This window comes from Gymnoscopelus braueri, assembly GCF_963280865.1.
Source record: "Gymnoscopelus braueri genome assembly, chromosome: 7".
NCBI lineage: Eukaryota > Metazoa > Chordata > Actinopteri > Myctophiformes > Myctophidae > Gymnoscopelus > Gymnoscopelus braueri.
Genome location: NC_137608.1, coordinates 39,424,710 through 39,450,928, shown reverse-complemented (window position 1 = coordinate 39,450,928; position 26,219 = coordinate 39,424,710). Strand labels below are relative to the sequence as shown.

Below are 26,219 nucleotides of genomic sequence, written 5' to 3'. Positions count from 1 at the left end.
TACAAGCTCATAGCGCGGCACTCGGTCGCGCTATGAGCTTGTATATCTGCTATTTCTGAGTAGCCAAAGACATCTAAAGTGACACAGATGCGTTCCCGGTCTTAATGGGTTATTTTGTCGCCCGGGCATGCCATCTGTGCCATTCCAATAGAGGGTGTGTGTTCAGGCGGTTGCGGGAGGAGAGGAGAGGAGGAGAGAGGCCGCCGAGCTCCGGGTCCCTCAGTAGCTCCGCAGCCCCGGCAGGTCATTAGTCAAATTGCCTAATGAGAGAGAATACAAATGGCCCCCCTACCCTGACAGGAGGAATTTTGGAGGTGTCAGAGCCCCTGACCCGTGCTATGAGAACAGATGATAGCGAGTTGCTATTTTCAGATTCTTTTAACCCATTCAGACCGGGAACGCATCTGATTGTGCCATTTTTAGAATTCTTTGGGCTATTCAAAAATAGCAGATCTGCTATTTTTTTTTTAATCTTGGAAAATGTGTAAATCTTTGAATAAATCTCTTTTTAAAGCAAACATTTGTAACTAAAATCTTTGCTTCTGGGGGATTCTACAAATGTCTTCGTTTTGAAAAAACTTAAGTTGCTATAATATCAGTGGTTCTCAAACTTTTTCATGTCAAGGACCACCCAAAATGCAACCAAAAAATATGTATTTGGTTGCGGACCCCCATCTCATAATATGTTGTTCCTGGGACCCCCAGAAGCAAAGATTTGAGTTAAAAATGTTCGCTTTAAAAATATATATATATTCAAAGATTTGCACAAATTTTCAAGATTTTTCAAAAAAGATTGCAGATCTACAAGCTCATAGTGCGGCACTTGGTGCCACACTATGAGCTTGTAGATCTGCTATTTTTGAATAGCCAAAGAAATCTTAAAATGACACAGATGCGTTCCCGGTCTTAATGGGTTAATGACTATGGCTCTGTGAAAACCCATTCTTTTTCTTTTTATCTTTCTCAAACCCTTCTGCTCAAAACCCTCCAGACAGAGCAAGTGAAGTTTGAAAGGAAACGGGGGGGAAAATAACGATTCTGAAAGATACTGATAATCTCTCCCATGGAAAAAAAGTGTAACTTTTTGAATTATTAAAATGTTTACTGAGGGATTCAATTAACATAGAACTTGAGGATACTGAATGATGTTGAGGAATTCCGAATATCTATCTTTATTTTATTTATCTCCCTGATGTGTGCAAGCCGTTTCAACAACAGTCTCTCTCTCCTGTGCATGCATGTGGTTTTTCCTCTCGCTATTCTCTTGACAGCTAGTCAGGCTATATGCAGTTATTTATTTCACACAAAAATATACCCCCCCCCCCCAACCCACTGAAAACACATGACCCAAAACAACATCAAACAACCCAAAAACGATTGAAAATTATAGTGTATTCAAAATATCAGCTTTTCCTAATTTTCCTAATACACAATGCTTACTAATGCTATCATTAGTATGGATGGATTACCCTGGATCAATGTGTAGGTTGGCTGAGGGGCAGCTATATGGAGCCATGAAGCACAGGTTTATGGAGAAGAACTGAAGGGTGGGGGGCTTGCAGAGGACTACATACAGTAGCAAGGGAGAGTGGAGTTGGGTCATTCTATGAGAGCTTACCATTATTTTCATGATCTGACAAAATTCTATCTAAGGATAGACTTTTATTTTTGAAGCAATATATGTTCCAAATATGTTCAATGTAACGGTATCAGTCATTTTAACCTAAAATAGTATACATGTGGGATGTCCATATATTCTTATTGTGAAGACTGTATATAGTGCATAAGGCATCTCCAACCAGTGCTGTGACTAATAAAAACTAGTCACAATGGAAATGAGCCTGCATGCTTTTCCATTTTTATCCCTTTGAGATGTTATGTGTATCAATATTTTACCATGCACTGTATGCCATTATCGTTTCAATAAATACCTAATCAATCAATGAATCAATTATAGCAGTGACTGGCAATCATGTCCATAATTCTCAAATCATAATCAGATATTCTTTTTTAACAACCACACAACTCTGGCACCCCTATTTTGGCTAAACTTGGGTAAACAAATATTTTACATACTGTATATAAAACATACATGTTTTTTTGTATTGATATAAAAATGTATATATATGTGATGTGTTGAGAGCTTGTATATCAGTGGCTAAAATCATTATTAAAACAGATTATTTCCTCCCCCCCACCACCCATTTGTGTTACTTTAATACAGTACAAATATGTGTCATCAAGGCTGATAGGAGGGCAAGTAAAAATGTTAACTTTTTTTTTTTGTGCTAGTATCATCATAAGGCTAACAAAATGCCCATGCTTATGTAGAACGACCCAGTTATTTTTCCATCTGTGACAAGCAGTCCTTGAAATCTGGTAGTGGGGAAGGGAGCCAGAAGGCAGTCCCAGTCGGGCGCTGGTCCATCAGTCTTCCAGAAAGTAGACAGAGCCAGCAGCACCTATGGTGAGCTGGCCACAAACACTTCAGCCTGAACACAGAATGCTTTGAGGAGGTGTACTGCTACGTGCATGCGTGTGAGAACCTCTCCAATATGTGCACAATATGGGCACTGACACTCAGAAGACAGAAATAGAAATTACATGGAGCCTACAGGCTGGGGTTTGTATGTAAATACAGCGAGCCAGAAGCAATACCACATAAGACACAGCAGAGTGCTTACTGGTTCATAATAATAAATCCTCCTACTTTTGTACAACGCGTTCCATTTTTCAAATGAACTTGGTGCGTTGCTGTTGTATATTATTATGCTGGGGAATCACAGGGAGACATTAAAATGGACAATCACCCTTTAATCAGCACCACAGTCGTCTTAACCCATTAAGACCGGGAACGCATCGGTGTGAAATGTTTTGATTTCTTTGGGCTATTCAAAAATAGCAGATATACGAGCTTGTAGATCTGCTATTTTTTGAAAAATCTTCAACATTTGTGCAAATATTTGAATATATATATTTTTAAAGGGAATATTTGTAACTCAAATCTTTGCTTCATGGGACATGGAACAAAATATTTTGAGATGGGGGTCCGCGGCCAAATACATATAATTTTGGGGGTCCTTGACATGAAAAAGTTTGAGAACCACTGATATAGAAACATACGTTTTTCAAAAAACGGTTAGGACTTAGAAGACATTTGTAGAATCTCCAGAAGCAAAGATTCGAGTTACAAATGTTCGCTTTAAAAAAAAAATATATATATATTCAAAGATCCACACAAATGTTCAAGAATTAAAAAAAAAATAGCAGATCTACAAGCTCATAGGCACTCGGTGCCGCGCTATGAGCTTGTAGATCTGCTATTTTTGAATAGCCAAAGTATAAAACAATTGCTATAGCTCAAATCTTGAAAAATGACACAGATGCGTTCCCGGATTAAATGGATTAAGACATTGCCATGGCATCGGCATCCATATCCCCAGCTGTGGCTGTGCTGGGAAAATGTGTGCAGCAGAATGTGTGTGTGTGTGTGTGTGTGTGTGTGTGTGTGTGTGTGTGTGTGTGTGTGTGTGTGTGTGTGTGTGTGTGTGTGTGTGTGTGTGTGTGTGTGTGTGTGTGTGTGTGTGTGTGTGTGTGTGTGTGTGTGTGTGTGTATAAATGGTGTGTGTAGTATGCCTCTCTCTGGACAAGTGTAAAAAGCTGGCAGAGGGCTGACAGTAAATTGCATGTGCCGGATGGGACACAGCAGAAGGCACAATTACACAAATCCCCTCTTAATTAGCGGTTCTGTGGGCAAACTAACCCGTAATGATGCAGGGGGATGTGGAGAGAGAGAAAACCCCCAGAAATCCTAACAAGAAGAACGCTTCGGCACAACAACACTGTGGAGAGAGAGGAGAGACACACCGGCGGTGGGTCGTATGGAGCTCTAGTGCTTCCTTCCTCCCCCTGAAGTACTAGTGAGTGACATGTAGATCTGTTTGGATCAGAGCAGCTGGACCGGTAGGAGATATGAGGGTCCCACGCTGGTCCTAACCCTCCCAAAACCCCTGAGCCCTCCTCTCTGAGCGTACTTGCCCTCTGGACAGTGGGCAGAAGCAGCGGGCCCTTGCGTGGTTGTGGGTGGGCATTATTAACGCTTTCAGACCGGGGGAGGGGAAACGCATCTGTTGTGTGTCGTTTTGAGATTTATTTTTGGCTATTGAAAAAACAGCAGATCTACAAGCTCATAGCGCGGCACCGAGGGCCGCGCTATGAGCTTGTAGATCAGATTTCTTTTTGACATTTTTTTTTGCAAATCTTTGAATATATATATATTTTTAAAGCAAACGTTTGTAACTTAAATCTTTGCTTCTGGGGAGATTCTACAAATGTTTTTGAAAAAAACGTATGTTTCTATATCAGTGGTTCTCCAACTTTTTCATGTCAAGGACCCCCAAAATGTTATGTATTTGGTGGCGGACCCCCATCTCAAAATATTTAGTTCCAGGGACCCCCAGAAGCAAAAAATTGAGTTACAAATGTTCCCTTTAAAAAATATATATATATATATTTACACAAATGTTGTAGATTTTTTAAAAAAAAATAGCAGATCTACAAGCTCATAGCACGGCACTCGGCGCGCTACGAGCTTGTATATCTGCTATTTTTTTTTAAATAGCCCAAAGAAACGACACAGACGCGTTCCCGGTCGTAACGGGTTAAGTTCTCCTTGCTCACAGTACCGGGCAATGTAAAGTGGCACCTCACACGGTGAGTAATGAACTGTGCCAGAGCAGGAAGCAGGAGGGATGACAGCCAAAGAGGCCTCCTTTGGCAGCCACTAACCTGGGCATCCACCAATTTATCATCCCGCTGAACCAATCCACCAATGCTGCGCTGCCATTTGTCATTAATTATGCTAATAAGGACACCATTACTCTCCTGGTGAAACAGGCGACTGATATTAGTATAATGCATTCATAGTTTTGATGCATATTCATTTTGTTACGCCGAGCCGGAATATACTGTATATGTGGATTCGTTTACAAAGCAATTTTTTCCCCCTTTGCGTATACATTAATTGCGGGTCCACGTGCCAGACGATTAGAAGACCGTTCTTTAATTAGTATACCAGAAAATACGCCATGGGATTTATTTCACACGGACTAACTGACACTAGTCCAGTCATAAAAGAACAATTTCTTAACTCATTAAGACCGGGAACGCATCTGTGTCATTTTTAGATTTCTTTGGCTATTAAAAAATAGCAAATATACAAACTCTCGGTGCGGCATCGAGTATGCTATTTATTTTTTTATTTTTTTAATTGGTGCGAATATTTGAATATATATATTTTTTAAAGGGAACATTTGTAACTCAAATCTTTGCTTCATAGGGGTCCCTGGAACAAAATATTTTGAGATGGGGGGTCCCAAATACATATCATTTTGGGTGGTCCTTGACATGAAAAAGTTTGAGAACCACTGATATTATAGCAACCTAAGTTTTTAAGAAAACTGTTCGGATTTAGAAAACATTTGTAGAATCCCCAGAAGCTTGTATATCTGCTATTTTTCGAATAGCCCAAAGAAATCTAAAACAATTTTTTACACATTCTTTCCTGGTCTAAATGGGTTAATCATGCGATTTTCTTTCACTTTGCAGAACTACAGTACAGCAAAAATAAATGGTTGCCGTCTTTGTTAACCCATTGAGACCTGAAGCCGATTCTACATGTCTCCTAAATCTCAACAGTATTCTGAAAAACCTATGTTTCTATATCAGTGGTTCTCAAACTTTTTCATGTCAAGAACCCCCAAAATTATATGTATTTGGCCGTGGACCCCACATTTTCACGATTTTTCTAAAATAGCATATCTACAAGCTCATAGCGCGGCACTCGGTGCCGCGCTATGAGCTTGTAGATCTGCTATTTTTGAATAGCCCAAAGTGTAAAATAATGCTTTTTAGCTCAAATCTAAAAATGACACAGTTCCAGGTCTTAATGGGTTAAATTGGTTGATCTGTTTGAACTTTTCCACACAGAGAGGACTTCACATGGCTCTCTCTCCTCTCGGTGAACCAAGTCTGAGCACAAACTATTTAATAGAGCTTCCGGGAGCCCCAGATGCCCTTTTCCAAAACGACTTCATTCCCAGAATCTCATTGTGCTTTTCTAAATCACAGCACCACACAGTTATGTATTAGAAGATCATTAATTACAAACTTAACAAGTCAGCAGAGCCATTAAAAGATCTTTAAGGCATATTTGACCATAAATCTCCTTAACCCATTAAGGCCGGGAACGCATCTGTGTGTCATTTTTAAGATTTCTTTGGGCTATTCAAAAATAGCAGATCGAGCTTGTATATCTGCTATTTTTGAAAAATTGTGAAAATTTTAGAAAATCTCTGAATATATATATTTTTTAAAGCGAACATTTGTAACTCAAATCTTTGCCTCTGGGTATTCTACAAATGTCTTCAAAATCCTAACAGTTTTTTGAAAAAACATATGTTGCTATAATAGGTTCTCAAACTTTTTCATGTCAAGGACCCCCAAAATGATATGTATTTGGCCGCGGACCCCCATCTCAAAATATGTTGTTCCAGGGACCCCCCCACCCCCCAGAAGCACAGATCGGACTTAAAAATGTTTGCTTTAAAACGTATATATATATATTTAAAGATTTACATTTTCACGATTTTTCAAAAAATTGCAGATCTACAAGCTCATAGCGCGGCACTCGGTGCCACGCTATGAGCTTGTATATCTGCTATTTTTTGAATAGCCCAAATAAACCTAAAAATGACACAGATGCCTCAGGCCTCAATGGGTTAAACTATATTTAATGACTAGATTTTTGTGAAATATTTTTTATCAAGTTCTAATTAGATGTGCGATAACAAACCCTGCTGTACACGGGGCAAACGAGGAAGCGTGTGACAGGCCCATCCATTGAGGCCGTCCATATCTGGACAGTGAAACTAATGGAGCACCCGCTTCTATCTCAGGGATGGATAGAACGCAATGAGGGATGAGGCTCCAGAGAGTCCAGTCTGGTCCTGCTGTAAAATGCAGAGCCATTCAAAGTCGCTTATTTGACTGTAATAGGGGTCTAAAAAAAATGCCTTAGGGCCTCATCGCCCCCTAGTCGAGAAAGATTATTTAGAAATCTCAACAGCAAGATTATATGAAACTGCTTCCTAAATATGGCATCATCGCATCAGGATCGTATTTTTGGAATTAAACCTTTAGGTTCCTGTGGGGGAAATACATTGGAGAATTATTAGATTAACATATGTGTAAGATTAAGATAAAATCATTCTACAGGTATTTGTGGAATTTATAGAAGTTTCCTGTTGGCAATGCTGTTGCAATCAGAATCAGAAAACTGATGACATTTGCCATTCGTTGGTAATCGAAATAATGTTATGAGCTGTAGACGTTTTTTGGGACCTAGGCTGTATACCAGTGGTGGGAGAAATACTCAGATATTTTACTTAAGTAAAAGTAGCAATACCACAATATAAAAATACTCTGTTACAAGTAAAAGGCCTGTGTTCAAAATGTTCCTTGAGTAAAAGTACAAAAGTATTGGCATCAAAATATACTTAAAGTACCTAAAATAAAAGTATTAATGTTTGAAAATAGCCGATCTACAAGCTCACAACGCGACGCGTTGTGAGCTTGTAGATCGGCTATTTTCAAATAGCCTAGGTATAAAATAGGGCTAAATGTTGCTGTATGTTTTATAATATAGTAATTTATATCTGCAAAGTAACTAGTAACTAAAGTTTTCAAATAATTGTAGTGGAGTGAAAGTACAATATTTGCCTCTGATATGTAGAGGAGTAGAAGTAAAAGTATAGACAATTGGAAATACTCCAGTAAAGTAAAAGTACCTCAAAATTGAACTGAAGAACAGTACTTGAGTAAATGTACTTAGTTACTTTACACCACTGCTGTATACCGTGTGTGTGCGTACACACACATGTCCGCACAGGCGTGTATGTAAAACACCACAGCTTACTGGCTGTATATGTTACAGTATGATTGGAGAACCAGTACGATTGAAGAAAGCGCGCTCGTTTTTACCACCCACCCAGCACTAGAGGGAGCCACAAGCCAGGCTTGTGCACAAACATATATGGCCACACACACACACACACACACAGTCACACACACAGTCACACACACACACACACACACACACACACACACACACACACACACACGCGCACACACACGCGCACGCGCTCATGCTTTTTTTGGTTTATTGAAAGCAGGACTGTTTAGATACTTTTATTGTGTTCTGGCTTTTGTTTTACTTTCTCCCTGACACACACACACACACACACACACACACACACACACACACACACACACACACACAGTGATCCATGAAAAGAACTATTCTGTCCCTATCGGTTTACAAATCAAACGGCGCTGAGTCGACTAGTGGAGCGTCGGCCGGTCACCGCGGGCACTCGCGCCTGGAGGCGCGAGGGCGCGCTTCCTCGGCCTCAAGCTCCACTAAGTCGGCGCGCCGTGCGTGTGAACGCGTGTTCAGCGTTCCCCTCATAGATATTATGGTTCCCCTAGCGTAGCTTCCTGGTTGCTATGTGGGGGGGAACAACAAAAGACAGGTCTCCGTCGGCGCATCAAAGCCCCGCCTCTCCGCGCTCTCCTTCTCCTCCTCCTCGGAGGAGGAGAAGGAGAGAAGGAGAGGACGGGACGGGTTATTACGCGAGGAGGAGGAGGAGGCTCCTCTTCCTCGCGAGCCTCGCGTAATAACCCCCCGCCTCGCAGCGCCGTCCTCCTCCTCCTCCTCGCGAGCCTCGCTAATAAACCCTGTCTCGAAAAGCCCCGCCTCGCCCCGAAGGAGCCCCGTGCCTAAAAACGAGCGCTCTGTCTTCAATCGTACTGGTTCTCCAAACGTACTGTGACATATATATACCTCAATTTGTGCTGACCACAGGAATACACAATCAAATTGCAAGTTTTAAGGGCTGTTCCATTCGTGTCCTGATGCAAGAGCGTTGGCTTGGCTTCAAACATCAAGACCAGTTTAAACCATCTGAAGTATAAAAGCAACAGCAGTAAATCCACCCTTATACCTCCCCCATAACACTTCTATAAATGATTCATTCGGCTCCATTTAGCTGATGCAAAACAGAAATGTTTGGGTGAGTTGTGTGTGGAATGGAACCCAAGCATGCAAGTAGAGTGTAAGACCAACCCCACCAACCACACATTTCATCAGTGGTGGAAAAAGTACTCAGATATTTTTTACTTAAGTGAAAGTAGCAATACCACAATACAAAAATACTCTGTTACAAGTAAAAGTCCTGCGTTCAAAATGTTACTTGAGTAAAAGTACACAAGTATTGGTATCAAAATGTACTTAAAGTACCAAAAGTAAAAGTACTAAAATATTTGAAAATAGCCTATGTATAAAATAGGGCTAAAGAGGTTAGTGTGTGTTTTATAATATAATAATGTATATTGCAAAGTAACTACTAACTAAAGTTGTCAAATAATTGTAGTGGAGTAAAAGTACAATATTTGCCTCTGATGTGTAGTGGAGTAGAAGTAAAAGTAGTGAAAATTGGAAATACTCCAGTAAAGTAAAAAATACCTCAAATTGTACTTAAGTACAGTACTTGAGTAAATGTACTTGGCTACTTTACACCACTGAACTTCATCAACCCTTAGGAGAGAGAGGGGGGAGAGAGAGAGAGAGAGAGAGAGAGAGAGAGAGAGAGAGAGAGAGAGAGAGAAAGAAAAACAAAAGGATGAAAAGGATAAAGTGCGAGAAAGAGAACGACGACATTTACTAATAATAACTTTTGTGTCACCATCCAGAGGTTATGTTTTTTAATCTCTCAGCCTAAAGAATTGTGTTATTCTAAAATATAGCCCCATCGGTGCAGAAGCGTGGTTCAGATCCATCATGGCTATAGAGAGATAAGCGCCGGGCGGCTGATCAGCCTCGCTCCACCACAGCCTTAGCCCACAGAACTACACTCACACACACACACACACACACACAGGGAGATACAGTAAGATGGAACTTTTGTTTGAAACCTGATGAGAAACCTCTTAACCCTTTAAGACCGGGGGAAGCATCTTTAGATTTCTTTGGCTATTCAAAAATAGCAGATCTACAAGCTCATAGCGCGGCACCGAGTGCCGCGCTACGAGCTTGTAGGTCTGCTATTTTGGAAAAATCTGGAAAATGTGTGCACATTTTTGAATATATGTATTTTTTAAAGCGAACATTTTTAACTCAAATCTTTGCTTCAGGGGGTCCCTGGAACTAAATATTTTGAGATGGGGGTCCGCAGCCAAATACATATAATTTTGGGGGCCCTTGACATGAAAAAAGTTTGAGAACCACTGATATTACAGCAACATAAGTTTAAAAAAAAAACCTGTTAGGATTTAGAAGACATTTGTAGAATCCCCAGAAGCAAAGATTTGAGTTAAAAATGTTCGCTTTAAAAAAAAATATATATATTCAAAAGATTTGCACAAACTTTCAAGTTTAAAAAAAATAGCAGATCTACAAGCTCATAGCGCGGCACTCGGTGCCGCGCTATGAGCTTGTAGATCTGCTATTTTTTAATAGCCCAAAGAAACCAATAAATGTCAAATATGCGTTCCCGGTCTTAGTGGGTTAATGAAAGTGCTGGGCCAAAAATAATCTTTTTTCTCCGTGTTAGTCAATCAAAAATTGGTGTAGTTGGGGTGGCTGGGGTGTGCGGGGAGAGTGAAAAAAAAGAAGAGAAAGAAAGTAATTTTGCATAATCAGCGAGCACCATCTGGAACAATTAACCAAATTCCACAGAACTCAGAGGATCAGTCATATTGGCTTATTAAAGATCCAGAATTATACAAGTAATAAATCCTCGGAAAAATGAAGCGTACGCCTGCCTGTCACGACTATTTTAACTTCAAATACAGTGGAATACTTGATAAGGCTGAAAAGAGGAGATTAATATATGCAAATTATATCGAGCATTTAAAAGCCCACCCCCCCCCCCCCCCCAACAACTGTCTCATATATTTTTTTTCTTCCCTTCCCTGTCTCTTATTACGGAGGCTTTATGTTTTATTCATACATCAACTCACCTGTCATTTCATAAGCTATAATATTATGAGGGGCATTATTAAACGGCATAGAGTGGCGCTTTAATTGGAAAGCTCCATTGCATTTTCCAATTATTTGCGGCAAATTAAAAAGCAGATGCAAATAGTTTAACCCGTTAAGACCGGGAACGCATCTGGGTGTCATTTTTAAGATTTCTTTGGGCTATTCAAAAATAGCAGATCTACAAGCTCGTAGCGCGGCACCGAGTGCCGCGCTACGAGCTTGTAGATCTGCTATTTTTGGAAAATTCTTGGAAATTTGTGCTTTGAATATATATATATTTTTTTACATATACATTTGTAACTTAAATCTTTGCTTCTGGGGGGTCCCTGGAACAAAACATTTTGAGATGGGGGTACGCGGGCCAAATACATATCATTTTGGGGGTCCTTGACATGAAAAAGTTTGAGAACCACTGATATAGCAACGTAGGTTTTTTCAAAAAACTGTTAGGATTTAAAATATTTTTTTTTTATAGAATCTGTCTCAGGTCTTAATGGGTTAATAAGAATTCCAATATCGTTTCCTGAAAATCAAAAATCATTGTCATCCTGCTGCCACGATATTTTGCAAACCCCGAGTTAATTTCGAGTCTCCGCAGGATTTTTTTTTGGTGTTTTTTTTTTTTTCCCCCCCACCCCTCCATCTCCCTATCTCTTCCTCTCCAAAAGGATGAACTGTCTGGCGTCTGTTAATTGAAGTTCTTTTAATGGATAGTGAAATAATTGCTCTCCATATTACGTTAGATCAGGGCCAATGTCAGGATTTATTTTTGATTAATGCGATAGATATGTAAATGTATGACTTTTTATTAGGTTTACCTTTTTATCAGGTGGATGACTGGCTGCTGAACGCTAGAAGTTGTACGCTGGGTAATAACGTGGTGTGACTGCAAGCGCCAAAAGAACGCCAGGGCTGTGTCACACATGCTGTACTTTGTATTTGTGACATTTTGAAGAAAACATAAGCTACTCGGAAGTAGATTTCAGTTGGATATTTCAGTACCTTAAATTTATTTTCATGCAAGCAATGTCTTTCTGGCATATTTAATGAATCCAAGTCTATTTTTAATTGCATGTTTAAAAAAAAAAAAAGCAAAAAAGAAACACCTATGGGAAATACACCTAATTGGCACGTAAACTTGGCATCGATCAAAAAAAAAAGGCGGAAAAAAATAAAAAAAGGGGGGTTGGGGGGGCTGTTGTGAAAACTTCATAACTTTTCAAATGAGCTTGAACTGTCAAAGCGAAAGGGCTGCAAAATAAACGTGAATTAGTTTTTAATATTGAGGTAATAAATGTCAAAGCACTTGCACATCACACGTGTGTACATAACGTGTGAGTGCCGATGACAGATCTCTCAGACAGGTACGTACCTTCTCCTCCCCACAACTCTGTGCTCTTTTTGTGTGTGTGTGTGTGTGTGTGTGTGTGTGTGTGTGTGTGTGTGTGTGTGTGTGTGTGTGTGTGTGTGTGTGTGTGTGTGTGTGTGTGTGTGTTGGAGGTTTTTGTTTTGTTGGGGAAGTGACGGAGGGTTTAATCAAGAAAGCAGGCAATTCATCAATCCTAAAGAAGGCGCCTGTACAACCCTGACAGAGCGCACATGGTTTTAGAGCAACTAGAACCTGGCCAGCTGTCAACACACACACAGCCACACGCACACACACACACACACACACACACACACACACACACACACACACACACACACACACACACACACACACACACACACACACACACACACACACACACACACACACACACACACACACACACACACACACACACACACACACACACACACACACACCACATTCACAATTAACACACAGGAGCTGTCTGCTACGACCTCACACTTGGTCTGCGGGCCATCACATTGTTAACCCCTTCAGACCGGGAACGCATCTGTGTGTCATTTTTTAGATTTCTTTGGGCTATTCATAAATAGCAGATCTACAAGCTCATAGCGCGGCACCGAGTGCCGCGCTATGAGCTTGTAGATCTGCTATTTCTGGGGGGAAATCGTGGAAAATGTTGGCAAATCTTTGAATAAGTATTTTTTAAAGTGAACATTTGCAACCCAAGTATTTGCTTCTTGTGATTCTACAAATGTCTTCTAAATCCTGACAGTTTTTGGGGAAAAAAACGTATGTTGCTATAATATCAGTGGTTATTTGAATATATATATTTTTAAAGTGAACATTTGTAACTCAAAACTTTGCTTTCTGGGGGTTCTCAAAACCGTATTTGGCCGTGGAACCCCATCTCAAAACATTTTGTTCCAGGGACCCCCAGAAGTTGTAACAAGAGTTAAAAATGTTCGCTTTAAAAATACATATATTCAAAGATTAGCAAACATTTTCACGATTTTTCAAATAAATTGCAGATCTACAAGCTCATAGCGCGGCACTCGGTGCCGCGCTATGAGCTTGTATATCTGCTATTTTTGAATAGCCCAAAGAAATCTAAAAAAAATGTCACAGATGCGTTCCCGGTCTTAATGGGTTAATGAAGGGATGTTACGCCCTCTCTCATTTTACACAGTGCTGTGAGGTTCATGAGTGAGTACACTGTCTGAGGAGATAGAGCTATAGGCTTTCCTTTTTCCCCTTTTTTTTTGCAGAACTCTATATCCTCTCTTCCCTAAAAAATTTTCCAAAGTGACTCGGTGGAGAGAGAGATAAAGGCTCGGAGGTAACGGGGGGACTCTGGTGATAAATGATGACTCCTGGCAGGAGCACTGTATCTGCATGTTCCTCACTGTCACTCACAATGCCGTCCCACTGGAGGCAGCCCAGCGCACACCCCAAAATATGCCACAAACCATTGGGCTGTGTGCGTTAATGTCTCGCTCCTTCAGGGTGTCCTTTAACCCATTAAGACCTGAGTTTTTTTGAAAGTTTTGACATTTTGAAACATTTTGAAAAAAAAAATCTAAAACATTTTCTTTCAAGATTTTTTTTCCAAGATTTTTTTCAAAAATAGCAGATCTACAAGCTCATAGCGCGGCACTCGGTGCCGCGCTATGAGCTTGTATATCTGCTATTTTTGAATAGCCAATGACATCTAAAGTGACACAGATGCGTTCCAGGTATCAATGGGTTAACACACCATCATTTGCACTATGATTATCACTGGGCGAGATAATGACGTATTAATCAACTTCCAATCAATTCTTTTTTAATACTGTCTGCTACCTTAACGTAGCCCAGAGGAGAAGCATTATGGCATATTAAAACACATTAACCCTGTGCATCACTATTTTGGGCATGTAATTATAGGCAAAGATAAAAAATATATTTTCAAACATTTACGATTTGCGTTTTTTCTCTCTCCAAAATGTTAAGATTATTTGAAAACAGCTGGTCTACGAGCACACGTCAATTCTCCAATGCATATTTTCTAATAGATAAAACATATATTAATAAAATTAAGTTGAACTTTTTTGATCCAATCAAAAAGTGGATCATATCACATAGAATAAGATTAATATAATATAATAAAATAATCATGGAGGGGAAAAAAAAACTGGTAGAATTATTCTATTCTATTCATTGCATGTTTACAGCAGTGTGGACTAGAAGAGAACAGAACAGAGATACCTGGGCTGTCTAAGCAATGGCTATGCTTCTGTTTAGCAGGAGGAAGCACCACCACATGGGGTCTCTCTCCAGCTGGATAAAGTCTGCCAGGCTGCTCACTCTCACACACCCACTCGCGCACACGCATACACACACACACCCACACACACTCTAAAGCAGTGGTTCTCAAAAGTGGGGTCTGGGGACCCCCGGGGGGTCCATAGCAAAATAAGTTAATATACTGTAGCATAAAAAAATCTGTTTTAACCACGGTAACCGTATATTATGGTTCAAATCGGAAATAGCCGATCTACAAGCTCACAATAGAAAGAAGTAGAGAGAGAGAGAGAGAGAAAGAGAAAGATCTGCTATTTTCAAACATTTAGAAAAATCGAGAAAATCTAGATAGAAAAAACAAACAAATTTTCTCTTATGGGGGTCCCTGGCACAAGATCTTTTCAAAAGGGGGTCCGCGGCCAAATACATAACAATTTGGGCATCCATGTCCTGAAAACGTTTGAGAACCGCTGCTCACTGCCCAAGTCTGTCTCAGCCGGCTCTGACTGCACACGGGCCAGGCCATGACGCTATAAGCTTTAGCTTTTTGCTTGAATTACTCTTGGCTCGTGCTCACTGTAAACAAGAGTCTATTCCATTTGAATTTGTTGTACAAAAAAAAAAAAAAAAAAGACAAGGGATATATAGTACAGTAATGCGTACAGTACAGCTGTAAGCATGGCACATGATGAATCATCTTTGACAGCTGTTAAACGTTCTCCTGAGTGTAATGTCGAGCTCCTCTGGGGAGCCGCGTTCACTCGTTCAGATAAGCACAGCTCTGTACCCATCAGTGATGAAAGATAGACATGGAGCATTTGTACATCAAGTACCGGAGGAGAAGTCTCTACATGCAGGTGGAGATTAACCCATTAATACCTGAGGCGATTCTTTAAAAAAATCTAAATCCCAACAGGTTTTTGAATAAAAATATAAAAAATATTTTTTCACGATTTTTCAAAAATAGCAGATCTACAAGTTCATAGCGCGGCACTCGGTGCCGCGCTATGAGCTTGTATATCTGCTATTTTTGAATAGCCAAAGACATCTAAAGTGACACAGAAGCGTTCCAGGTATCAATGGGTTAAATAGCGTATAAAAAGGCACAATGCAGAAGGCATGGTGTTGTAGAATTACCTGTATGTTAGCAAAGAATGAACAGCATGCTGCTTTACTCACTTGTGACCTAGCGTCACTATTTCCGGGGCTAATATTCAGCGGGAAAATACAAGCTCACAACGAGCTGCCATGAGCTTGTAGATCGGCTATTTTCAGCGCAGATATTTTAGTGTAGACTGAAAGCAGGACAGAGACCTAATATAGAGCCATATAGGGAATCTAGACAACAAAGTATAGGGTTTAGGTGGGAGGGCATTTCTTAATGTATGGTGTTGGCTTAAAACAGGAGAACTGTAATTAAATGATGCTGTTAACCCATTAAGACCTGGAACTGTGTCATTTTCAGATTTGAGCTAAAAGCATTATTTTACAATTTGGGCTATTCAAAAATAGCAGATATACAAGCTCATAGCGCGGCACCGAGTGCCGCGCTACGAGCTTGTAGATCTGCTATTTTTGAAAAATCGAGAAAATTTGTGCAAATCTTTGAATATATATATTTTTAAAGCGAACATTTTTAACTCAAATCTTTGCTTCTGGGGGTCCCTGGAACAAAATATTTTGATGGGGGTCCGCGGCCAAAAACATATAATTTTGGGGGTCCTTGACATGAAAAAGATTGAGCACCACTGATATAGAAACACGTTTTTCAGAATACTGTTGAGATTTAGGAGACATGTAGAATCGGCTTCAGGTCTCAATGGGTTGTAAGCTATGAAATGGATATCATGGTGTTGAGTTATATTGAAATAATCTGAATATATTTATTGGCCAGGTATGTTGAGATATCTTGTCGTCTTCTCTAGGACTACAGGTCGGGAGGCGAAGACAATATTTTCGCCCGTTAGTCAGTCTGTCTGTCTTGTCTGTCTGTCTGTGAGCAGCTAATCTTGGACACAGCCGGACCGATCGGAATGAAACTTTGCACACGCACTCCCGGTAGGCAGTGGTGGAAAAAGTACTCAAATTCTTTACTTAAGTAAAAGTACCAATACTGCAATATAAAAATACTTTGTTACAAGTAAAAGTCCAGAATAAAAAAAATACTTGAGTAAAAGTACAAAAGTATTGGCATCAAAATGTACTTAAAGTACCAAAAGTAAAAGTACTAAATATTTGAAAATAGCCGATCTACAAGCTCACAACGCGTCGCGACGCGTTGTGAGCTTGTAGATCTGCTATTTTCAAATAGCATAGGTTTAAAATAGGTTTAAAGTAGTTAATGTATGTTTCATTATATCATAATTTATATCTGAAAAGTAACTAGTAACTAAAGTTTTCAAATAATTGTAGTGGAGTAAAAGTACAATATTTGCCTCTGAGATGTAGTGGAGTAGAAGTAAAAGTATTGGAAATTGGAAATACTCAAGTAAAGTACAAATACCTCAAAATTGTACTTAAGTACAGTACTTAAGTAAATGTACTTAGTTACTTTCCACCACTGCCGGTAGGCCAATGAAGAACCTCAACCCCTGATTTTTCATATCGGCCGCATGGTGGCGCTATACCAGAGTGCTTCACATTTTCGCCTGTAACTCTTGAACCATAGGTCACACAATCCAAAATGTTGCTCGACCATTTTGTCTAAAACTTGCAAATTGGTAGACAATTCTCTCTGTAATCATGTGCTTAAGATGTACTATATCGGCCTGGGCCGCTGGCGTAGCGGTCCAGGCACCTAGGCTCAGTGTAGCCCGACAGCGTGTCGCGGGTTCGAGTCCCGATCCCGACGGCCATTGCTGCATGTCACTCCCCATCTCTCTCCCCCATTTCCTGTCAGCCTACTGTCCTATCAATAGGGCATAAAAAAAAAAGGCAAAAAAACCCCAACTATATCAGTACTATCAGTATCAATTTCACTTCAACCCATAGGGGAAGCCACAAATGCTACAAAGTCACTGTTTGTTGCACCAAATATCCTACTATAAAATGAGGGAAACGGGCTCTGTCATGGTTCCATACGTTCCCCACAGGCTATAGGATCTGCTCTGGTGTCGTGGGTTACGGTCCCCGCAGGCTATAGGCTTTGTAGCCAGGCTCACCTACCTTTAGGGCTGCAGTATACACACACAACGGCACACAGGGCGGCAGACACACAGAACCAGCGCTACAAAGTAGCTCGATTTAGGGGCCGTGTCCTAAGACACCGTTTTATGAGCGGTGCATATCATGTCCATAGCACTCGCATGCGCATAATGTTAGAATGAACGTCGCGTTATTAGCTCAAATAGCTGAAACAACGTAAACATCAGCTTTTCATGGTTGTGGGTGGCAACTAGGGCATTCACAGAATAGTCGAATATTCGAATATTCGAATATCAAACCGACTATTCGACTATCAAACCACTATTCGACTATTCAAAAAAAAAAAAAAAAAAAAAAAAAAGCATTTTTTTTTTTTTTTTTTTAGATTCTTTTTTTTAGTGGCTTTTCTAGAGCAGACACGCAGCTGTGAGCTCTGGTGTGACGTCAACTCGCATTCCTTGAGTCGAGTCATCAATGTAATTAAAAAAAAAAAAAAAAAAAAATATTTTTTTTATTTTTTTATTTTTTATAATCAAACCGAATAATCGACTATTCGAATACTTTTGGGTCGAATAATTCGAATACCATAAATCACTATTCGTTAATGCCCTAGTGGCAACGATTTGACGTCGGGTCGTAAATGACCGGATGGGCTGTCTTCACCACACCACACCACACACCACACACCAACAGGATAAAATGAGCAGCGATCCCCTCCAACTATGCAGAGCGAGCACACAACCCAAAAGTCTGCATATAGTTTGGGTGTGCACATCACCGGGTATGTACTAGTACTGTATGTAAGTCTTGAAGTGTGTAACAGCTTACCTGAAATGGTGTAGATACCACTGGCCTGATGTTCATACTCAGGTCTACTGTTGCTTCTGCTGGTGAGGCTACTGGACAGAGACAAAGTAACAATGATAAGACTAAGAATTAAAAAAAATATATATATGTAATCATAGCTGGCTCAATTTGCCTACCACAAACGGAGATTTATGTAATCGTAACCATTTTCCGTCTTATATGTTGTACTTCATGCTTTTAAAGGAGAGATAGATATAGATGTCCAAAAGGTACTGCCCCTCACAACATGGCGGCTACCATTCACTGAGTTCAATGGACAGGTGGCGCCATATATGAAATGAGAAAATAGCCACACTACATGGGGGTGCTACAATCCACATAAAGTGTGGCTAGTTTTTGTCACAACTGATTTTCTCACAGCACAATATTCAGCTTATAAAGAACTATGGCTAGTCTCCACAATAAAGTGTTACAGTACATTAGAAACATGGTTCTCAAGTTTGATGTAGTAACAGTAACATATCTTTGTTAACAGGTGTGGGTGTGTGTGTGTGAGAGAGAGAGAGAGAGAGAGAGAGAGAGAGAGAGAGAGAGAGAAAATAATAGGAAAATGTCCACATTCACATGTAAAGTCAACAAAGACCTGACCACATACAGTCATTTTACTACTGTTTACCAGTGTAGGATTAGGGTCTTCTTAATTCTTTGTGAACAAAGATATTCCATTACTCAGGGGGAAGTCCGTTTTAACACTCCCATGGCCTTGTATTACAGAAAACAGCATGCAATGCACTTCATGGGCAGTTGAGGTTAACAAACCATATAAGATTGAAATCCTCATCAATCAAGCTATCATGAATTACACCCGGTGACTCACCCCCACTGATCGATAAATCCACACAGCAAGCGCTAGAAATGCCTAGGCTTCAGGAGAACCACATAATGTGACAAACATTGAAGGCAAAATAAGCTAAAAACTGATATTATGAAACACGCCGATGACCAATTGACCATGCAAAACTAAGTAAAAAGTGGTGGAAAAAGTACTCAAATGTTTAAAAAAAAGTATCAATACTGCAATGTAGAAGTGCTCTGTTACAAGTATAGTGCTAAAAATTTACTTCTACTAGTATTGGTATCCAAATGTACTTAGTACCAAAAGGAAAAGTACTAAAATGTTTGAAAATAGCAGACTCACAACGTGTCGCGATGTGAAGCGTTGTGAGCTTGTAGATCGGCTATTTTCAAATAGCCTCGGTATAAAATAGGGCTAAAGTGGTAAATGTATGTTTTATAATATAATAATTTATATCTGCTAGTAACTAAGTTTTCAAATAATTGTAGTGGAGTAAAAGTACAATATTTGCCTCTTAGATGTAGTGGAGACGGAGTAGAAGTAAAACTATAGACAATTGGAAATGCTCCGGTAAAGTAAAAGTACCTCAAAATTGTACTTAAGTACAGGTACTTGAGTAAATATACTCAGTTACTTCACACCACTGACGTTGACCAATTGACCATGCAAAACTAGGTACTTGTTAACAGCATTACAATGGTGCACAATTACCCTTGAGTAGGAGACATGTGGACTCTAGCTGTAAAAATGCATAAATAATAGGTTGAGAAAGTTAAAGAAAGATCATGGGGGGGGAGGGGGGGGCGGGGAAAAAAATAAGAAATATTTTGCAAGTTGGGGCGAATTTAAAGCTGTAAACAATAAAGCGTGTTTTCTGCATCCATGCATTTTTAGGTGGGTCTGTTTATGAATATCATAATCAATCTCAGCTTGAGCGGGGGTTAACCCATTGATACCTGGAACGCATCTGTGTCACTTTTAGATTTCTTTAGGCTATTCAAAAATAGCAGATATACAAGCTCATAGCGCGGCACCGAGTGCCGCGCTACGAGCTTGTATATCTGCTATTTTTGAAAAATCTCGAAAATATTTTTTTTAGATTTTTTTCAAAAAACTGTTAGGATTTAGAAGACATTTCTAGAATCTTCTCAGGTCTTAATGGGTTAACGTATAAATTCTTGAAATTTAAGACTAATGGCGTTACGGCGTATTCTGAGGGCGAAGCCGCCGCCGTGCAATGAGTTGTGGCTTCCATAGCCTTATCTCTTTGGATGAGATAAATAAATGCAATAATTTCCATCAACAGCAATAAAACAAGACTCCTGGCAGGTGGTGGTATTTATGAGGATGAAGTCTGCGACTCAGATTTATTTGCAAAGACGGGGTCGACTTTTCCCCCTCCTTGTTTACATCAGCATTTGGCCATGTTAAATCCAGGCCAGTGGTGCATTTTTAAAAGGTTGGCATCAATCTTGTGGGAATGATTGTCACGTTCGGTGAAGAATTCTCTTACCTTTTTGCAAAAGGTTGAACTCCGCCAAGAAAGAAAGGTACATACCTCTCTCTGAGCACTGAGACATTTCCCAAGCACCGATAAACTGAAGGGAAATTGTTTTGGTTGATGTTGTTTTTTTGTTTTTCTATTTAACCCATTGAGACCTGAAGCCGATTCTACACGTCTCCTAAATCCCAACAGTTTTCTGAAAAACCTATGTTTCTATATCAGTGGTGCTCAATCTTTTTCATGTCAAGGACCCCCAAAATTATATGTATTTGGCCGCGGACCCCATCAAAATATTTTGTTCCATCGACCCCCAGAAGCAAAGATTTGAGTTAAAAATGTTCGCTTTAAAAATATAAGTATTCAAAGATTTGCACACATTTTCACGATTTTTCAAAAATAGCAGATCTACAAGCTCGTAGCGCGGCACTCGGTGCCGCGCTATGAGCTTGTATATCTGCTATTTTTGAATAGCCCAAAGTGTCAAATAATGCTTTTTTAGCTCAAATCTAAAAATGACACAGTTCCAGGTCTTAATGGGTTAAAGCATAACATTTAATAGAAAGGCAATAATCATATCCTTTGAGATTATGTCAAATATTCAAATGAAACATTTTGAGAAAACCTACTTTGAGGCGTCCAGGTCATTTGCTGACCTGGCATCCTATAAGTTTGTATAGTTTCAATGTACATATTATTATTTTTTGGATATTATACTGTTTAGACTGATGATAGGTTCTTGGTTTAGCTATGATCCTAGATTATTGAGGCACTACGATGTCTCTATGCATTTGCTGTATTATCTTGTGTTTACCTTGCTTACTGTAATTCTCTCTGGATTAAGAGTGTCTGCTAAATGCCTAAATTGTACATTATGTTGGGTAAAAACAAAGGAAGAATTTGAAAACTCTTCATCAAAAATGATCAGCTATAAATGTTATGCGAACAAAAAAGAGGAATATCAAGAACAAATTATAAGAACTGCTGTGTGTTGAACTCCATGTAATAAGCAAAAGAAGCATTTAAATAAGAGAATCAGAACAGCGTGCATAATGTATACAATCCTTTTCTGTAGTCGACCACTAGGGTTACCATACCCATCTGTTTGATGCAGAGAACCCAAACTCTGTGATTTCTAAATACAATTTCAGGTGCGCTCGGTGAGCGTAACATATGGCAAATCAATTAAACCACTAATTGATAAAACAAAAACATGGCAAAGTGGATTCATAATAAACGAACAGTGCTTGAGCTCATATTACGTTGGCCACTGGAGTTTTGACAACAATTAATCCTCATTTCAGAGCAAAGGGAGCCATATTGACAGACATTCCTAATTTGAATATTCAATTATAGTTGTTGTTCCTCATCAAATTACCGAAACTGGGAACACGGCCTAAAAGATTTACACAATTACACCTTCCGATCAAAAGCTTTCTGGTCCCATGAAATCTGTGTAAGTTAAAATCACATTAGTACAACTATGTACACTGAGGCACCAAGGATTGCTTGATGACACTGATAAGTGATTACATGTGTTTTTGAATAGTTTTCTATGCATATGTATGTTTATGTTGTTCCTTGTGGAATAAGCAAATAAAAGCCATGATTTGAACAAAATAATCTAATCTATAAGAGAACGTTGGTGAGACCGTCTGGATAGACAAGAGTTAGTCAGCAGAGAGGCAATGCAAGGATGAGAGTGAAGACTGATCGCTACAATGGCATCACACGCTGAGAATAGCTTATCTACAAGCTTGTTGTGAGCTTGTCGATCTGCTATTTTCAGCACACAACACATTCTAAAACAGCTAGTCCCATTCCTTGATTCTGATTGGCTGGTTTCCGTTTAGTAGATGTGATAAAACAGACTATAATCTACTCCTTAGATCAGTTTATATCAATCACAGGTGCGTTATTTGTTTATACAGTGATCCAGAGTATCTGTAGCTGAACAAGGGAAGGGGAGCGCTTGTTTTCCTTACAAACCCGGCCGTGCGGGGCTTCTAAGCACCGCACCGTGTGGGACAGCGAGTGACTGAGGGGCTTCGGGTGAGGCTTGTAAGGAAAACAAGCGCTCCCGATCCCTCGCCAAAACATCTGTGCTGGATTCTCGGCTGCAAGGCTATAAGTAGCTATAGGCTAGCAGTTTACATGGGAAGTTCACAGACGTAGCAGCTAAATATGGCTTAACATTTTTGGGGAATTTCTATCGAATATCTTAGTTATAATGAGATTGAACAGTTACATTTTGTGTCTCTTGGTGTTTGTTTGGTGGACTGACCGGGAACGACTTTCTTGCAGAAGTTTTTCCTGAAATGAATTATTAAGAACCGTTTTAACAAGGACATGTCTATGATTTTTATGTTGCCATATTTGTAACGGTTTTAGAAAAGCAATAAGCCACATGAGGTCTCAGTTTCTCTCTATTTTATAATGGCTGAGATGGAAACCTTGCGAGTCCAAAACCGTTCCTTTTTTTTATCATTATAATGTTTTGTGTGAGACACTTTTATGATGAAGTAGGGCTTTAATTTGCACAAAAAAAAAGTTGGAATTTAGAGATACAAGTTTTCTGCCCGACTGCAACGATACCAGCGAAGAGCCAGAGCCATGCGACACAGAGAGTTGGGAGCTCTTGTTTTGACACACATCCAGCCTTCCCCGTGACAACATCTCCACACCTTCCTCCATGTGCAGACAGTGCTGCTTTCTCACCCATCATTATCCTCCTTTAACCCGTTCAATCCGGGAACGCGTCTACATACAAATGTCTTCTAAATCCTAACAGGTTTCTGAAAAAAACGTATGTTTCTATATCGGTGGTGCTCAAACCTTTTCATGTCAAGGACCCCCAAAATGATATGTATTTGGCCACAGACCCTCATCTCTAAATATTTTTGTTCCAGAGACCCCCCAGAAGCAAAGATTTGAGTTACAAATGTTCGCTTTTAAAAAAACACTTTCACACATTTTCACGATTTTTCAAAACATAGCAGATCTACAAGCTCATAGCGCGGCACTCGGTGCCACGCTATGAGCTTGTATATCTGCTATTTTTGAATAGCCAACGTAAAAAATTATGGTTATAGCTCAAATCTTCCCGGTTTTAATGGGTTAAGCTCAGTGTCAGGTGTTGAAAAGAGGATCTCTCTTGAATTCACTGGCAAAATCTTTTGAGCACATAGTCCCCGAGCCCCATCAGATCTGGGGCTGATCACTATCGTTTGTGGCACCGCTTCTGCATCCGTTTGGTTTTGAATTGAGACGCTTTAAAATACAAAATATAGATATATTTATATATTATTGCAACTTTTCAGAATACTTTGAAATAATAAAATGGGAGCATTCTAAAAAATTATTATGTATTCTAACATTTTTTGATGGGAGATCTGTCACAGAGCACAGTGAGAGTGACAGTGTGTCTTTCTATTCAAGAGTCGTATGTGCAGTGAGAAGACCTGGTTAAAGCAGTGATACAATGGCAGTGTAGAACTACAGCGCTGTGTGCGTGCACGTGTCAAAAAGCAGAAGACGGGGGAAATACAAGGTGTATTGATATGCATGTCATTCCTGACACTGATGACTTTCTGCAATGACAAAAAAAAAGACACGTTGGCCTCGACATTTTTGTCATTTGGTCGTTTGATCTAAAAAAGAAAAAGAAGTGTCTACAGGCTGTGAACTATAGGGCTATTAGAAGTGTCAGAAACCTTGATTCTGAGGGGGGAAAGAAATAGCGATATTAGGACAAGGCTAATTTACTGTATGCTAGCCTACCACCAGTCACTAGTACAGTAGAGGTCAGATATCAGCTCTCAGCAATGACAGTTTTATCAGGAGAACAAATGGCAGTGTTGGCCAGGATGAGGGGGTTGGTGGGGCTAACAGTGGACGGGGGGAAAAAGGCTGACCGGATGGTACAGGTTTTTACACATTATGAAGTCTGGAAGTGGCGATATGGCCTTTTCTTGACAGAGAGCAAAGCCAAAGTGGTCGACATCAGACTGAGGCCATGAATAAATGTAGGGGTCACTGTAGCCGTTTGGAATACTTAGACAAACCTGATAAAAAGAGCCTTTACAGGGGCTCAAAGATTTGAAGATCAGTCGCCTGTAACCTATAGCCGCTTTTATAGTACTGTATTAATACAGAGGGAACTGCAAAAATGCATGGACAATGAATAGCAGTACCCTTAAAAAGGTCTTGTAGGTGATATTTGTTTTTACAGGATACAGCACAAACAAGTGAAATTAGAAGTGATGAAACAAAAAATCTGGCGCAAAATTGGAACTGGAACACTGTAATTGAAGCTGATAAATGGGTTCTCTCTCTTGATTGGATGAATTTGGTGTCCCACCTGAAAATGTATTTTCTGTTTACTAGAGAGCTGGAGAGACAGGGAGACCGCCTGCTATTGAACAACCACTCTATAGCAATGATTACTATCAGATTATAGAGCTTATATACTGTAGAACTTTTAATGTAGAACAAAAACAAAGAAGAAAAAAACAAAAATATCACTTTCAGCACCTTTTAAGTAAAACATTTTAACTGTAGGCTGGATTGCAATGAAATTTGTGCACCTTCTTGCTCCTCTGAGAATGGACCCTACTAATATTGGTGACCTCATGGCATTTCCTAGTCTAGCGTCATCCTTAGGCCAACATTTTCACTTGCACACAAAATATTGCAAACTCTAATGGGCGGATTGCACAAGAGGACCAGTGCTACAAAATGAGGTGTCACCATGAATAGATTGACCGACTGATTTTGGAAATTAGTTTATAGAAGTGTTTTTCTGATCAGGAAACGATTTTCAAACTTTTTCGGTTCGAAATACATATTTGGAAAAATCTATTAATGCTTTGACTTAATATATTTTGTTAATACTTTATCCAACACATAAATAATAGTGGCTTTGCTCCACCAAAGATTACACTTGAATCACACAATTAGGAAAACATTAAAACTAATACTGTACTTGTACTATTACTGTTATGCCAATTCTGATTTGGGGGTACGTTTTAACTTTTTATTTTAATTAAACACATGAACAACAATCAATGTTCCTTAATCAGTTTGAAACTTTAAAGGCTTGAACAAAACAAGGGGTTGTCGGGACTTCGGTCAGTCGAGAAGCAAATGTGCTCGATAAACGGTTGTATTTTGT

General features: G+C 39.6%; 1 protein-coding gene across 2 annotated transcripts in view; it reads right to left on the bottom strand.

Moving 5' to 3' along the window:
• mvb12bb (multivesicular body subunit 12Bb) overlaps positions 1-26,219 on the bottom strand; it is a 68,664-nt gene that overhangs the window by 14,878 nt on the left and 27,567 nt on the right. Inside the window, exon 7 of one of the 2 annotated variants that reach the window (XM_080432122.1) lies at positions 18,711-18,781. In XM_080432122.1, the coding sequence (XP_080288248.1) occupies positions 18,711-18,781 (71 nt within the window). The remainder of the gene's footprint in view (positions 1-18,710; positions 18,782-26,219) is intronic. The other variant, XM_080432123.1, reaches the window with a different exon arrangement.